The sequence below is a fragment of the Trachemys scripta genome, chromosome 7, assembly GCF_013100865.1.
Source record: "Trachemys scripta elegans isolate TJP31775 chromosome 7, CAS_Tse_1.0, whole genome shotgun sequence".
NCBI lineage: Eukaryota > Metazoa > Chordata > Testudines > Emydidae > Trachemys > Trachemys scripta.
In genome coordinates, this window is record NC_048304.1 from 65,894,749 (window position 1) to 65,911,958 (window position 17,210).

General features: G+C 39.7%; 1 protein-coding gene across 1 annotated transcript in view; it reads right to left on the bottom strand.

Annotated features, from left to right (window-relative positions):
- DLG5 (discs large MAGUK scaffold protein 5) overlaps nucleotides 1-17,210 on the bottom strand; it is a 194,562-nt gene that overhangs the window by 37,706 nt on the left and 139,646 nt on the right. The window contains exons 7-15 of the mRNA XM_034775542.1: nucleotides 15,401-15,713; nucleotides 10,025-10,255; nucleotides 6,849-7,033; nucleotides 6,139-6,264; nucleotides 4,892-5,024; nucleotides 4,123-4,250; nucleotides 2,340-2,515; nucleotides 1,761-1,864; nucleotides 631-723 (exon numbers count right to left, since the gene is read on the bottom strand). Of these exons, the coding sequence (XP_034631433.1) occupies nucleotides 631-723; nucleotides 1,761-1,864; nucleotides 2,340-2,515; nucleotides 4,123-4,250; nucleotides 4,892-5,024; nucleotides 6,139-6,264; nucleotides 6,849-7,033; nucleotides 10,025-10,255; nucleotides 15,401-15,713 (1,489 nt within the window). The remainder of the gene's footprint in view (nucleotides 1-630; nucleotides 724-1,760; nucleotides 1,865-2,339; nucleotides 2,516-4,122; nucleotides 4,251-4,891; nucleotides 5,025-6,138; nucleotides 6,265-6,848; nucleotides 7,034-10,024; nucleotides 10,256-15,400; nucleotides 15,714-17,210) is intronic.

The window sequence follows — 17,210 nt, forward strand, 5'->3', positions numbered from 1 at the left end:
TTACTTGGAACCACTTAAATCGTACCTTCTGTATTTAATAAAATCACTTTTTAACTTATTAATTAATCCAGAGTATATATTAATACCTGGGGGGAAAACAGCTGTGCATATATCTCTATCAGTGTTATAGAGGGTGAACAATTTATGAGTTTACCCTGTATAAGCTTTATACAGGGTAAAACGGATTTATTTGGAGTTTGGACCCCATTGGGAGCTGGGCATCTGAGTATTGGAGACAGGAACACTTCTTAAGCTGTTTTCAGTTAAGCCTGCAGTTTTGGGGGGACATTGTTCAGACCTGTGTCTGTGTTTGTAGCAGGCTAGTGTGTCTGGCTCAAACCGGGCAGGGTACTGAAGTCCCAAGCTGCCAGGGAAAACGGGCTCAGAGGTAGTCTCAGCACATCAGTTGGCAGTCCCCAAGGGGTCTTCTGTGATCCAACCCATCACCGTAACTACCGACAGGGACCAATCCCTACTAACCAGGACAAAGCCATTTCATTTAGCTGAGTTTCCACATTACTGTATTCATTTTATGAATGTGTTCTTTTCCCCTTTACAATTAAAAAAAAAATGTATAAACAGAAAAAAAACCTTTTGCTTCACTTCCTCCTTTCCTGTCCCCACACTCACCTTCATCAATGAGAGGGTAAGGGAATCCCTACAGTTTCGTAGCAAAGCTTCACATTCAGTCAGTGATTTATTATCTAGTGCAATGCCATTAATCTGCATAAAAACAAGGGGAAATTAGCAAAACAAACCTAGCAGCAGGCAATTGTCTTCGTTTACATTCTATGAGATAGGCAAATAGTGGTTACACCAAAAAAACAAACAAACAAACTAAAGCAAAAAGGAAAATGTCAGTATCCTGGTAAATTGGATCATTTTTGCATATCAGGAGAATGGGTCTTTTTCAGACAATTTCACTAATGAGAGTTTTGCTCTAACCAGAACTGCAATTATAGACTTCCTACTTCACTAGAGCTGGCATTTAATGTAGGATTGCTCCACTGCATATACCTCTACGTATCTTTATATATTTGCATGAATCTACCCTCCCTGAGATCCGTTCCTCTGAATAAAATATGTAACTTCTTTTAAAGCTATTATTCAACAGATCACAGATCTCCAGCAGTCCCCAGAAGAGATAAGTAGCATCCTGGAGGAGACAAGAGTCTAACCACTTTCTCTAACGTGGTTCTGAAATAGCAGGTATAGCAGAGCGAGAGTCTTCTCAAGTTCAGAGGAAGTCTGAAGGTAAAGACAGGCCTTCATGGGATTTTGCAAATTGCAGGAGCACCTGTAGTTTAATCAATGCATCCAGAAGTGGAATGGAGACATAGGTCCACTTTTAACAGAAGAATAGTCATAAGATCATCCCAGATAATTTCTATTTCTAAACCCTAATGGAGGTCTAAAAAGATTCCTTGAACTTCTTTGTATAGTCCTTGTATTAAGTTATCTTACCTATCGTTTATTGTGAAAAGGGAAGGCAGTGAGATTGTCCACAAATATGTCTGATGGATGAGTTATTGCAACCATATTTTCAAAACTTCATCAATGAAACTACTAAACGTGGCCTGTATTTTCTATTACTCACCCAACCTACAAACACCAACATGTTTATTCAATAGATCATTAGATTTAAAACTGAGAAAAACTTGGTAAAATGAGTCAAATAAAAAGGTTTTAGGTTTTAAAGAAAAGGAAATGTGTTTCATACTATCTGTGGTACTGAAATTCTATTTGTTCTTTAGACTTACGGCAATTATTCTATCTCCCACAGCAAGGGACCCATCTTTGGCAGCCGGGCTACCGGGCACAACAGCAGCAGCAAATACTCCATTTTCTAAACTAATTCCACTATCTGAAATCCATAAAGATAAAACAAGTTCATTTCTGCAGTTCAAAGAATTTAGCACATATCTGACTTACCTGCATGAACAAGAAACGCATGTAATAAAAATGTAGTTGAAAATAAATTAGCTTAACTTCTAATAACGTTTAAAAAAAAAACCACAGAAAAACAATGGGAAAAGGGTTACAGATAACCCAAAATGTAATATAGCTTTATAAGCACTTTCTAGTGGAGAAAAAAAGATTGTAGGGATTTGCAAGCTTATTCAACTGAACTCCTATTAGCCTCCTGATAGAGGACAAACGAGAGGTGAGAAATGATACATTAGCAGTATTCGAGCAAGAAATCTATCCTTAACTTAAGTCACTACTACTTGTTCAGTTAAAAAAAAAAACAGCTAATGAGAACCCTTATCTAGGAAGTCATAACAATTCAAGCGGGTGGATTAATAGCTTGCCCTGAGCATTCAGATGTAAATAATTACCTTTATGCCCAGCAAGATTGATGTGCAGAGGTGTTATCACTTTCCCACCTAAGGACTTCCTTCTTCGAATCACCATATTAATAACTCCTCCTCCATTAAGTACAGCTTTTATAACTTGCTTCTTATCCTTATTAATAAGATCCACATCATTTATCTTCAGCAACCAATCATTCACTCTGGCAGTTAAAAGAAAGGCAAGGAAGTCCATGTTATAAGAATACTTTGCTGCACATTGCAAATATGCAATAATTAATTAAAAGGACCGTAATAGCACTAACACAACTTTGATATGCCACCCTCAATTGGCTAACACTCCCCATTTCTGAAAAAGGATGATGTTTCCCAGCATCTATTAATGACACTGAGTAAGTCCCAGGTCCTCCTGGTTACACCGCCATTGCTTACCCCACTAGCCCTCAGCATCTCCTAGTCAAGTTACTGATCTTGGGACACCTCGTATCTAAAAATGTGGTGAGTGGCACTTCTGTGCAGGTACATTAAACATTATTAGCTTCATGTTAGAGCTGGCCTAACTAAACACAGATATTTCAAGCAATATTTATGAGAGGTAGGTACTCTTGTAAAGTGAGTAAGTCATGGTTGTTATCTCAATAGTCAGGGCTCTATCTCAGATTTTGGCAAACCACTTAAATTTGCCGTCCCTCTGTTACCCCCAAAATTTTATTGTTCTTGAAAACTGCCTCGTGCATGAGCCAATCTCAAAATCTACCTATGTTTCAAGTATTCTGATGCAATTTTGTTGGGCAGACATAGCATTTCATTAGACACTTTCAAAAAATTTCAAATGGGAGCCATTTAAAGCCCTTTAACATCAGAGAGTATTCCCTTAATTTAAACAAAAAGGTCACAGTATGTTCCAGCTTTTATTGAGACCTCAACTGTAAAAATCTGAAAACATGAGTTACAAGGCAGGCGAAAGTTAGCCTTATAATTAGACTGTGGCTGTAACTTTAACCATGGAGCGGCTTCTTTCCATAATAAACCCTACACACATCTGCAGAGCCTGGACAAGAGCTCTGGTTCTACTGCTTCAAAATGCAAGCCTCTACCACTTATGGAAAAGGAAGGTCTCCTCTAGCTTTGTGGTACAGACAACACAATTTTTTGTGAGCTTAAACCAACCAATGGAGGGCCAGATGCTTGAATTGTCCATGATTCTACTTCCACTTAAGAGGCAAAAAAATTGAATTGACACTATGGCATCAAGACTGGGTCACAAACTATCCATAGGTTTCAGAGTAGCAGCCGTGTTAGTCTGTATCCGCAAAAAGAACAGGTGTACTTGTGGCACCTTAGAGACTAACAAATTTATTAGAGCATAAGCTATCGTGGACTACAGCCCACTTCTTCGGATGCATAAGCTTTTTTCCCCCAACTATAACTTGTCCACAAATTCTCAAGAAGATCTAAGTAAATGGAAAGTTTGAAGAGACAGAAACAGGCTAAGTGCTAGAGGCAGACAAACCAGCAACAGACAAATGTCAACATTTCAAATTGGGATTTTTTAAAAAATGATCTGTAAATCAAGAATAGCTAGATTTATTTCCATAATGCTTTGCAAGCACTTTCTTCTTACTGCAATTTTCAGATCAAACCAATTTTCAAAGCCTAAATTATTAGGGAGCTAAAACAGAACCCACTTAAAATATGGAGAGGTGACCAACCATCCATACTTTGATTTTTTTTTTTCTTTTACAACCAAAGCAAATTAAAATAAGTGTTTCCAAGTGGCATGCAAATGATTTACCAGTTAACACTGTACCTTAATCGACCATCTGCAATACTTCCTTTGTCTACTTTGGTGACAAAAATCCCACAGTCTCCAGGGAGGTATGGTTCATTCACACCTTCTGCCACATCAAAACCAAGTGCTTTCAAGTCCATATCCTCCTAATAAACATTGTTAATGTTACAAGCGATTCAACTGGAATTCAAACTAATTTGCATTTGTATGAACACAGAAGTTGTAAACTGAGTGCTTTTACTATGCCCTTATTTTGTATCTTTTGTGCTTTAACAATATCTCAGATGTACAAATTATTATACACAGATTTCAGTTCCTCTCCGAGGTATTAAAGGGATTAATACAACCCTGTTCACTATTTTATTATTACCATTAGTGTTAGAATTAATCTCCTTGTTTTAAAAATATTATAAATATTTGTTTATTTATTTATTTACACAGACACCATTTTTATATAAAGGCAACAGTTGTGTGGTTTACAACATTAGATGGCAAAGTTATCTATGGTTTGTACTCCACAAGAGGGAGTAGATTTCCTGTAACAAAGCTTTTTGATAATGGTCTATTGTGCTTTAATGTGTCAGCTTTTCATATCTGACTGGTATGATATTTGTTGTAAATACTGCATTTATAGTATGTAACCACAATTAAAATTAATAATGTTTAAAAATACATATTCAACAAACAGCATTATTTTTATAACCCATTGTACAAGGGATGTAATGCTGAAACATCAAGCAATTCATTTATATAAAACATTAAAGTCTTCAATGTATCTTGGGCTTACTCGGTCTTTTTCAAACTCCACCACTTCTGTTTCCCATTCCAGAGAATCTGTGTCTATAGCTGAATCATGAGAACTGTGGGCCATCAACTGCCGAAACCTGGCTTCCTTTTCCAACTGGTTCTCCATCTTCTCTCTATGGAACGAAAGACATGTGTTTATAGGTGATTCAGCAGCTCCCTTGTAAAGAAATGAATGAATGAGATTATGTACTTTACAGTTCCTTCTCTAATTTAGCAATACAATCTCTGTTCAGTCTATCCAATCCCACCATCTAAGTAGAAACCTGAAATCACTTTTTAAAACTTCATTTCTTTCATACTGTAATCTTCTCTTATATGAACTGTAGGAAACTTACAAACAAGTTCCATTCATGAACATATAGAAAATGCCTCTCAAGAAAGATAGCAGTAGATTCTTCTCCTCCTCCCCCCACATAAGCTGCTCCAAATAGTAAGGGAGAAGTGGAGGTGATTTAGCACTGAAAATAAGATCTTCTACCACTCTGAAAAATTATGTGATGCATGTTTTCTCCTCTTATTTACAGTTCAGTGGGAATCTGGAGGTAATGAACAAAGCTATAGTGAAAACCTGACTGCAATGAAAGTGTTGCTTCAGTGCATTTCAACAGACACATTTGGTATGTAGACATGTTCCGAACACATTACGCTTCTGACTGAAGTAGTCTAATCAGAATGAAGACTTTCTTATTTGCTGGGGGTAACATGACTAACCAACCAGCTCCTTTTGCCCTTTGTCAGGCATTTTACACAATGCTGATCTATAAATTCATCTACACATGGATCCTATTGTGTACAATAGGTGTTTAAGAGTCATTTAATCTTAACGGAAAAGGTGGGTATATTGCAGGCAAAAGGTTATGATAGCCAAGGGCACATAAATTTTCAAGTCAACATATACTGATGAAATAGTAATTATTTTGAAATCTATCTTTTTCTAACTGAATAGCTTTTTTAAAAGCATTAGAATCAAGATACTTTCTTAAAGCTCAAGCTGCAGTAAAACTTTTGATTACTATTTAAGCTGAGTATGTTACTGAAGTTAGCTGGACCAGAACGAGCCCTGCTTTGTGTTGGGGCAGTGTGTCTACACTAGGGGGTTTGTGTACTAGTGTTATCTTAGTCACACGGATGCAGACTTCGCTTATGTAGACAGGCCTGAAGAGTCTGTTAATGAAAGATTTCTAGTATAAAAAGCATTCTATGCAATGAAATCGTTTTATAACATACTTCAGTTCCTTCAGTTCACGCACAGCATCGTTTTTTTGCTTTCTCATGTCATCGAGATTGCGAAGAGCCTCTGCCAAGTCACTCACAGCTCTGTCTCGCTCTCTCCTCAAGTTGTCACACAAAGTCCTTTGAAAATAACAGACGTTCAGGTAAAACTTTAAAGCTGTAACTTACATTTACTAACTTACAGAACCCTGAATCCTTATACCAGCCATGTCCTTTAACTGCTACAAAATCCTTCCTTTAGGAATTCTACTTTTGTACTTAGTGTTTATCTAGAACAAAAGAGGTGTTAGGTGTTCTACAGACAGTAAGACCATGACTAGATCCTCAGAAATCAGGTTTCAGGTCCCTTGCTTTTTAGATCATGGGTACTACATGTTGGCCACTATGTGTGGAGGAAGAGGTACCCTGTTACCACTCTCAGACCGCTGTGCTGATGGGCTCTGGAGGGATGTTTACCAGAGAGAAGTTAGTATGGTGATAAAGAGGTAGGTTGTTAAGAAGGATGTCTTGGAAGACCCTACCAAATTAAGAAGGGGTATTCTCCTATTACTTAAGTACACTGTGATAAAATCATGCGTTGGCTCAAAAAAGTTAAAAGATGTGCTATCAAAAACCATCAAACTCTGAAAGAGTCAGTTGTACTACAAGAACACCACTGCCATTGAGATTATGAAGAGCACCAGCATATCAGCTAACATGTTTACCGTATGCTTTCTCTTTCCGCAACTATCTTGTCCCGTTCTTGAAAGGCCCAATCTCTCCGACATTTGGCTACTTCTGCTTCCTGGACGGCTTCCTTTAGCTCCTGTGACATGGCCTCATATTGCTTCCGAAGCATTTCAATTTCTTTGTTAGCTCTTTCTATGTCCAATGTAGCAGAATCTTGGATCTATGAGTTCAAATATATAGAAATATTTATTTTATGTACAATTCATAGAATGAGTATCCACACTGGGTTTTGTAACCCTTACTACAGGTTTGTTATATGAAGGGCTTAGTCCTGAAATCCTGCCACAGACTAAACTACCATTAAGTGGAAATCCCAAAATCAGTGGGAACTTTGCCTGCGTAAAGGGTTCAGGGCTGGCTCTAGGCATTTTAGTCAATAGGAAGAGAGGACGGTCAACGACTCATAGGACTGTAATCTATGGTGGAAGATTCTTCATCTTAGAGCAAAATCAATATGTACTTCATATTTCAGTGATATCTTGCTGACTCATTGATGTGTTTTAGCACACAGACGGAAGACGTCTAAGGACAGCTAGATACAAGATAACACAGTGAACAATCATGGCACAGACTGGCTGTTTTAGTGTCTAGGACTGATCCTGTGGCAGGCAGTAAACATCAGACATACAGATTTACAGTACACCTACACTTGTGATTCACAGTCTCCAATCTCTCAAGGAGAATAATAGATCTCTAAGCAATTTTTGTTTTAATTCAACATTTTAGAAAAGATTTTATTTCTCCTTTTTAAAAAATTGAACCCGCACCTCTCTACCATTGCAGATTTCAAACACCAAAGGAAATAGTGACCATGACAATGCTGTCTGAAAGAGAACATTTCTATGTGTGCCCACAAGAGAAAAGCTTATTTTAACACAATCACATTTCAAGCCCTAATCTTGCAGATAGTTACAAATGAGCTTAACTTGACATATGTGAGTAGTCCTGATAAACTCAATGGGACCACTGTCTTGGGTAAAGTTAAGCAACTGTGTGTTTGCAGGAACAGGGTCTAAATACATGTAGAGGGGTCCTACTAGTACTAGGAGGTCAATACACGCAGGACACTACACTTTTGGGACTGTATGCCTCCCTGAATGGTTTTAATTGTAGCCATTCATGCTTAAAACCCCCAGCCACATTCCAACCCACCACTCCGAAAAGTGTAATACTAATTCATGAGAACTAACAGAAGCCACAAAAATTCATGTCTTGCCTTTCATTGTGTTATTTCCCTTCCCACTCTTCCACACGCACCCCCCACCGCATCCCTCAAAATCCCCAAATGAACCCACAACAACTGAGACTTGACCCTATGTAGTATGTATCCAGCAGTGAGTATATCACAGAGATCTTCACTCAGCTTTTTCAGGATCCTCCACTCCCCTTCATAAAACAAAGACAGGCCCTAAGAAGTTACATTTCACTCCTCTTGAGGGTCTTGTGTTGGAGCCCTACAGTTCCTTCTCTGTATCCCCCTGCTGTACAGATCCTTAAACGCTGTTGTAACAGCCATCTCTCATTCAGCAGAGGATTTGGTAGGGCTCCTCTTTTGAGTCCATCAAATGCAACTCTTTACATATCTGGGAGGTGGGGGCACACTGCTGAGTGACAAGATGCTGCCGGTCCTGCCTACATGAAGTATTCCCAAACTCATGCTGATTCTCTGAAGAAGGCTGCAAATCAAGCCAAGGTCTTCCCATATCAGTGGTTTTTGATGGGGGGAGGTGGAGAAAAGCTTTCTGCACAACAAGATAGAAAGTTGGAGGCACGATAGTCAACTGAAAATAAAAGCCCAATTGAATTCCTAGTTTTATTTCTCACTCGGATGCTGATTCAAGACTGACAAATATACATGGCATAGAAAGCTGAAGATGGGGGCGTTTTTGTGGTGAAAAGAATCTATTATGATACAGGATTGATACCATAATGAAATTAGATAAATGAAAATATGCCTTTCTCACACACAAAAAAACCTTCTGAAGGATCTTTGCTAATATAAAATTACTGTAAATCCTGTAGTTCTTTCTCAAGCATGAGAAGCAGGGATAGTGTAGGATTTTACATATTACTACATTACAGTATATGTATGTAATATATCACATATAACAGATCTACAAACATGCAAAACTGCAAGAATATTTTAACTCTTCTATATAATCACTAACAGTCACAGCTTGATGTGCTTCATCATCTCTTTAATTATCCGTATATCCTAGTGTGATTGAATGTAAAAAATTTATGCAGAACAGAAAAAAATTTTAGTCACACTTCTAAATTGCTCTATAAAAGGTTTAAATTGTTGGCACACATAATAAGCATGTTACAGACATAAGTGGCTATGTAATAGATATACCTTCTGCTGGTGTGCTCATATATAACAGATTGTTTTAAGTGACTGAGATGGGGCACAGAGGACTCAAACCAGCAAAGAAGGGGTTAAGGAGTGCCTTTAAATCCAACTAACCCACTGTGTTCACCTGCAGCCAATGCCAAGCCAAGTGGGAGAATAAAAAGACCACCTGGCTCAGTTCAGGGCATACAGGCAAAGAGCCTGCTAGCCAGAGCAGCAAGACCCCAAGGAGCAAACAACACTCAAATCAGAGACTAGTGGGGGAACCAAGCCCAAAGGAAAGGGCAGGGACGCACCGCCCCATCCCTCCTCCCACCAGAAGACTGGGGGACAGACTGGTGTTTGGGGATTTTTTTTGTTGTTGAACATTTTTGGGGTTGAGCCCCTCAACCCTACCCAGGACTGGAATAAGACTGACAGGAAAACTAGCTGGTGGGACACAGCCTGCCTCAGTGGGGTCCTGGAAGATCCACAAGGGGGTGATGCTCCAGACACACCACTACTGTAACCTGCTGAACTGTTGGGCTATAACAGTCTGTTAATCATATATTTAAAAAAATCTATTAACCGTTTATTAACCCTTTATAAATGGAAACTTAAAAACGGTGACTGATTGATTTATTTTAAACAAGTAGTCTAGTCACTCCCCTCTCATAAGAAGTGTGTGCAGGCATGCATAAGAAGCATTCTTCATTGATTTAAAAAAAAGCTTTGTACCAAGACATTTACACGCCTGCCGAATGGCATTTACTCTCCTCGACCTAAAAAGAAAAAGCCATCTTCAAAGACAGCCAGTACCTGGCGAGCTTGGTAATATTCCCTTAGCAGATGGTCTCTCTGGATGATAGCTTCTGTTCTCTCTTTCCTGGCAACATCTCTTTCTTCCTTCACTGTCTCTATATCCTTGCAAGCTTGATCAAGCTCCTTCTGGGCCTCAGCCTTGTCCTTCACTTCATGACAGTACTTTTCCAGCAACTCATTCCTCTCACAAATTGCTCGATCTCTTTCCACTAGAGCTGAGTTTAGCTCCTACAACGAGACCCATTGTTTGCAGGGTGTTAGGTACAGAGCAATATTTCTTCTTTCCAGTTGAATACACATTGACACCTTAAAAACTGGGGGTGTATAACGAACATTCTGCAAAAAGGGGAATAGTACAGCTCTGTCCCCATATTAAATGCAGAAAAAGAATAGCCAACAATATTCAGCAAAGTGTTAAAACTGCCATACCATCACATTTAAACACCTTGCTGTCTGAATAATTAAGCACATAATCTAGGAACACTCATGGTTCTGAGAAACCTGGAGAAAGGACATTTGTTTCAAGTCCTCAGGAGTCCTGGATAGCCAGTCAGATTTAACACAAAACAACTATATTACATATTTTAAATATATTTTTATTCGAAGTTGTAATTACATAGTGCTATACAGCTCGCCTTTGCAAAATGCGGGCACAAAGCTTTCCCTTTTGTGTTATTTCAAAGCAATTTCCTTCATTATTACACAGCTGAGATACTGTTTTCCAGCCTAAGTTAAAGAGTGCCCTGTAGCTTCACATTTGTTTTAAAGGGACATGAGTATCTTACAGTGTAAGACACCAATTGTGTGTACTTGTACCGTGAAATGTTATTATAAGAATATGATGTGCCATAAAATACTGTGAACAATACATTATATTGAATGTAGCATGCAAATCAACTGCAAGGTGTGAAGATTCTACTAATGGGCCTGTGCAACACCATGAAGACAAAGTTATTCCTAAGAGACTTTAAATAGAGCTGTTAAGATCATAGAAACAATCCTACTATTATATATTACAACAGAGATTTTTGTATAGCAGTTAGAGTAGGAGACTTGCACCAGGACTCCTGGATTCTATTCCCACCATTCACTCAGTCTGTGTGACCTTGAACAAATCACTTGTCCTGATTTTCTGAGGTGCTGACTTCAGTGGGAGCTGTGGCTGTTTAGTACCTCAGAAAAAAAATCAGGCCCACCACATCAGTCTGTAGCATGGCTTGAATAATTTCTCTGCAGAAAGTGCTTTGAGGTACTTGGATAAAGGTTATATAGAAGTAATAAAGCTTCATCAGCGTTCAGCAGAGCCAAAAGGCCAACAAAGCATTGGGGCAAAGGAATCACTCCTGAAAAGGTTTTTAAATATTAGAAAATCATACTTTAAAATTTTGGAAAAATTAGGCACTGCCATAATTTTCTCAGAGGTGCTCACACTGACATAAAATAAAGCAACTGGCTGATTTAGGGTACGTCTATACTTACCTCCGGGTCCGGCAGTAAGCAATCGATCTTCTGGGATCGATTTATCGCGTCTTGTCTAGATGCGATAAATCAATCCCTCATCAATCCCGGAAGTGCTCGCCGTCGATGCCGGTACTCCTGCTCAGCAAGAGGAGTACGCGGAGTCGATGGGGGAGCCTGCCTGCCACGTGTGGACCTGCGGTAAGTTTGAACTAAGATAGTTCAACTTCAGCTACGTGAATAACGTAGCTGAAGTTGTGTATCTTAGTTCGAAGTGGGGGGTTAGTGTGGACCACCCTTAGAACAGACATCTCTTCTTTCCAACCAATAGTAAGGCCTCCTCTCAGCTTTATTTGTTTTATGCAGTTTAGACTGAACAGCAACCTGACAGCACAAGATCAAATATCATCTGATGCCCGTCAAAACAATTCCCAATAGAAAATGCAGCGCTCTGATCTGAAGAATCATTCTGCGTGGCACCGACATGATGGCTGAATAGGGTGGGAGTGTTAAATTCCACACAGTGGTGGGAAAGCAGGACTTCTGGATATGAGTAGGTAAAACAGAGACTACCAGTGTGGAAGCGAAGACTGCTAACATGGTTGTGTGTCTGGATCACCAGAGAATTCTCTTCTCTTTAGCAAACAGAAATGGATGCTGTAAATATAAAAAACTGTGGAACTTCAGTCCCAAATCCCAGCTGAAGAGTTTATCCTATTATCTTGGTAAACAAGAACCGCCATATTGCAGCTATTATTTACAAAAGGTACTGCTACAACTATAAGCGTGGGACAGTGCTAATAATGATTGGGCAAGTGTTGCTCATTCTTGCTCAATTTGCTTCTGCCTACAGATATGTAAAACTCAAATTACACAGTTTCATTACTATATAATCAAATGGAGAATGTAGCTGGTTTACAGGCAGAAAGTGAACTGCTGTTTGCATCTGTGATAAAAATTCTTACTCTTGTAGGAAGTTTTCAAATGTGAATACATTGTGATCAGGGCCAGCTCTGGCTTTTTGGCTGCCCCAAGCAAAAAAAAAAAAACAAAAAAAAAACCACGGGGCAGCCAGAACGGCAAAGCAAAAGAAAACCAAACAAACCTGTGGCATGGCCAAAGCGCAGGTGCAGGGGGACCGGCTGGGGGGAGGGAGGGAGGCGGAGGGGGAGGGAGCAGGCTGGGGGGAGAGAGAGAGAGAGAGAGAGAGAAGGGGGCGGCCAGGGCTACAGCAGGGGCGCTGCCACGTGGCCCCTCCCGCTGCGCCGCCTCCTGCCACGAGGGCTCCGCTCTGGTTGGTGGGGAGAGAAGGAAGAGGACTGCCCTGCAGGGCATTCTGGTTCTCCGCGCTGCCACCCCCTGCAGGGCGGCCGGAGCAGAACAAAACAAAAAAAAAAAAGCGGCCGTGCCCCCCTAGGATTGGGCAGAATGTCACCTCGAACAATCTGCCGCCCCAAGCACCAGCTTGCTCAGCTGGTGCCTGGAGCCGGCCCTGATTGTGATGAAGAGCCCCGTAAGATACAAGAGCGAAGACAACTTTTTCGGCAAAGAAAACAGCCAACTGAATTGCTGACATAAAAGTATCATATACCCAGGTAGTTGCTTGTGCACCCCCATCCTAAAGTAAAATGGTATGGCAGGCTACATGAGCCTGCAAAAACAGACAAAAATCCCTTATCGAAAGCTCTGTGTATGGCTAAAATCAAACTAGGGAGTAGCACTAGGTCCGAGAGTTCATGGCTCATTTGCTCATTTAATTTTTAAAAGCTAAATTTATAAGAAAAACCCCTAGCTTTCGTAGCTTTTACATTTTAGTAACAGCACAAAAACTGCATCACTATACACAGATGTACTGCAGGATGAACATTTAAAACAGTTTAAATTGATGCAGTGCTGTTTTAGACAAATAGCTATGACCATAATACATGGCCGTCATAACTGCAACATATCACTAGGAGGAGCTACACACAATAGGTAGCAGTTGCAGTATGAGACGCAGTCAAACTCGTTGAAAGGATAATCCCATTTATGTGGGATTCTCATGCATGGTACTCCAAGCGGAAGTGTCACTTGATCAATAAACCACTCTCAAATTCCCTATCAAATTCCTGTCCAGGTACTAGATCCAGTCAGAACTAGATAAATGCAAGTTCAGACGGTCAGCATTACATAACAAAGTAACACCCTGCTCAGAGGCAGAATATCCCCATAATTATAAAGAAAAACTGAAGTGCCAACACAGTCATCTTAATATCATTAAAAGAGTTGTTCTAGCAAAAGCTACAGAAGCAGCCTCACTATACAGACACAGGAGTTGTATCTTCCCTTAAAAAACATTCGTAACATTTTATTTTTAAAAAAATGTCAGCAATTAGCATCTTGCTCATCAGGATTATCCCCTTCTTCCTGTCCCTATTCAACTACTCATTTAAGTGGGCTTTCAAGATTGTGAGCTAACTCTCCGGGAATGCTTGTTTATTTTATTTTTTAATCCTACACTTAATAAGCACCCATGCAAATTGCTGTAGGAACTGTGTTGATTGTTAAAACAAATTATGAGCGTTCAGTCAACTTTGGGTAAGATTTACAGAAGTGCTTAGAATTACCTTTACTCTGCTTTCACTGAAGTTAATGGTAAAACTACAATTGTCTTCAATGCGATCGGAGTTAGGCCAACACTGAGAGCTTCTGAAAACCCCACCTTTTGGCCATGTCTATGCTACAGCACTGCAGCTATGGCACTGCACCTGTGCCTCTGTAGAGCCGTAGTACGGACACTTCCCATATCGATGGAAGGGGTTTTTCTATGTAGTTAATCCACCTCTCTGAGTGGCGGTACCTAGGTCAGCAGAAGAATCCTTCCATTAACCTCGCCATATCCACACTGGAATTAGATTGACCTAAATACGGTGCTCAGGGTGCAAAAATTTTCCACAGTTGAGTGACACAGCTAGGTCAATTATTTATTTTATTTGTTTTTAAATGTAGACCAGGCCTTAGTGATTTAGATTCCAGATAGTTGAACTTAGTAGGTGCTAGCTGTTAGACCAAAGTTTTTTGAACTTAGTTGCTTGAGTGTTGGCTACATAGCCTAACCCATATTTATGTACCTAAATAAATGAGATCTGGTTTTCAGAAGTGCTGCAGTTAGATAATTTTATATAAAGGATTATTTGTGATCAAGGGTGTGAAAGAATAGCAGAAAAAATTTTTTATGGGTAATAGAAAAATAGTTAGTCGTATGTGAATCATACCTAAGCAAAATATTTGAAAACTGAATGACCAAGTGAATACTATTTTACTATTTAGCAGCAAGCTGCATTTGTAAATTCTACTAACAGCACTCGTGTTTTAAACATTTTAAGAATATATTGCTGAAGTAATACCACTTTTGGATTAATATGATTTATAAAGCAGTGCCTGCATTTTTGTAAATCGCAGTGCCAAATGTCCTCTAATTTTGAGAGGCTAAATGACAAAGAACAGGGGGCATAATTGTAGTCTTTGAGTAGATGTTAAAAGAGTCTATTTTATAATGCTAGGTCTTATTCTTAACAGATAATACCCAGATGTCTCTCTCTTAGCTACCAGTTAAAAATGAAAGAAAAAAATTATATATCTGAGTTCTATCTATTGTTATACAGTGCCTCACTTGCTGGATACAAAAGGTTGGCTTCTTAAAATGAAGAATTTGAAGTGAACTGAACAGAACAAGTCAAGTGCATAGCAGATTGCAGCTGACAGGTACTCGACTGTATAAAGAGTGTCGCCAGGAGAACGTCAGCAGGGAATTTCCTTTTCACAATGAAGCCATGTTTCCCATCTATCAGGCACACATTTTTTTTGCACAGTTGCAAGAAGGCACTGGTAAAACCTCTTTATCCTCCCACCCACAATAAAATGGTCCCTTGGTACCTGTCTTAAAGCTTCCATCTCTTCACTAGCCACTCTTTTCTCTGAGGAAGTGTTTTTCAGTTTGGACTCTGCAAGCTCTAGCTCAGTTTGAAGCTTATCCACCTCTTTGATCACTTGGTCTCTCTCACTCATTATGAGGCGATACTCATTGAAAACAGAGTCTCTCTCTTCCTTGTACTTCTCTGCATCCTTCACTGCCTTCAGCTGCATTGTTTTGAACCGCGTCACTTCTGACTGTAACCGCTCCATCTCTCTCTGCAACTCCTTGTTCTGCACAGTTGCTTTGCTTAGCTCTTGCTGAATTGACTCAAACCTAAACAACAACAAAAAGAAACAAAGGCACTTGCATCATTTTGCATTTTCCTTTTATAGAGCTGTAGAAATGTAGGGCTGGAAGGGACTCAAGAAGTCATCAAGTCCAGTCCCTTGCACTGAGTCAGGGCCAAGTAAACCTAGACCATCCTTGACAAGTGTTTGTTCAACCTGTTCTTAAAAACTTCCAATGATGGGGACTCCACAACCTCCCTCGGAAGGCTATTCCAGAGTTTAACTACTCTTATAATTAAAAAGTAGTTTCTAATGTCTAGCTTACGTCTCTCTCGCTGCAGATTAAACCCATTATTTCTTGTCCCACTTTCAGCAGACATGGAGAACAATTGACTACCGTCCGCTTTGTAACAGCCCTTAACTTATGTGAAGACTTACCGGCTTTTCTTTCTCAAGACTAAACATGCCCAATTTTTTTAACCTTTCCTCATAGGTCAGGTTTTCTAAACCTCTTATCATTTTTGCTGCTCTCCTCTGGATAATCTTATTGTAGTGCGCGTCTATACAACTAAATGCTTCCTACGTGTTCAAGAGTATCCATGAAACAGTGCAGTAAACAGCAAAACTTCGCAGAACACCTTTTTTTAAAGGGCATCCATCCTCACTACAAACTTACAGCGGTCTAACTACGTCACTCAGGGGTGTGAGACATCCACACCCACATGTGACAGTTATACCGACCTCACCCCCAGCGTAGACTGCAAATATCAAATATATATATCTCCTCAATATATGTTCCATTCTATGCACCCAAAGAAGTGGGATGTAGCCCACAAAAGCTTATGCTCAAATAAATTTGTTAGTCTCTAAGGTGCCACAAGTACTCCTGTTCTTTTTGCGGATACAGATTAACACGGCTGCTACTCTGAAACCTATCAAAGGGAGAGTTTCTCCCATCGGCCTAGCTACTGCCTCTCACAGAGATGGATTAACTCCGCCAACAGGAGAAGCTCTCCCATCAGCATAGTAGCATCTTCACTAAAGTGCTACAGCAGTGATGTACGTGCAGACAAGCCTTTAGTGTATTAGTGCAGTCCTTTTCAACCGTTTCTGTCCCAGGAGCCCTTCCATCCCCCGAACTCCTGCCCCACCTGGCCAGAACCCATTTAGGGATTGAGAAGGGTCGGGTGGTTGCAACTGAAGATTTGTAATTAAAACAGTAAAAACATGCATTTTATGCACAGAAGCAGTAAAAATAAAGCAAATAAAAATATGTTACAATGTATATAAAATGTGATCAATAATAATACTGAAAATACACCATTAAAGAAATTGATGATCTGATTTTGCCTGAAATAATGTGTTCTGTTCTGGGCACTCCATCACAGAAAGGATATAGCAAAGGTGGGGGGAGAAATGGGGTCCCAGATCTGGACATCGGAAATTATCAATGTCATGGTTTAGAAAGGAGATAAATCAGAGGCGTGGAAAATAATGTGGGGGATAAGGACAGTAATTTGGATGCTCCTATTTGCCTTATTTT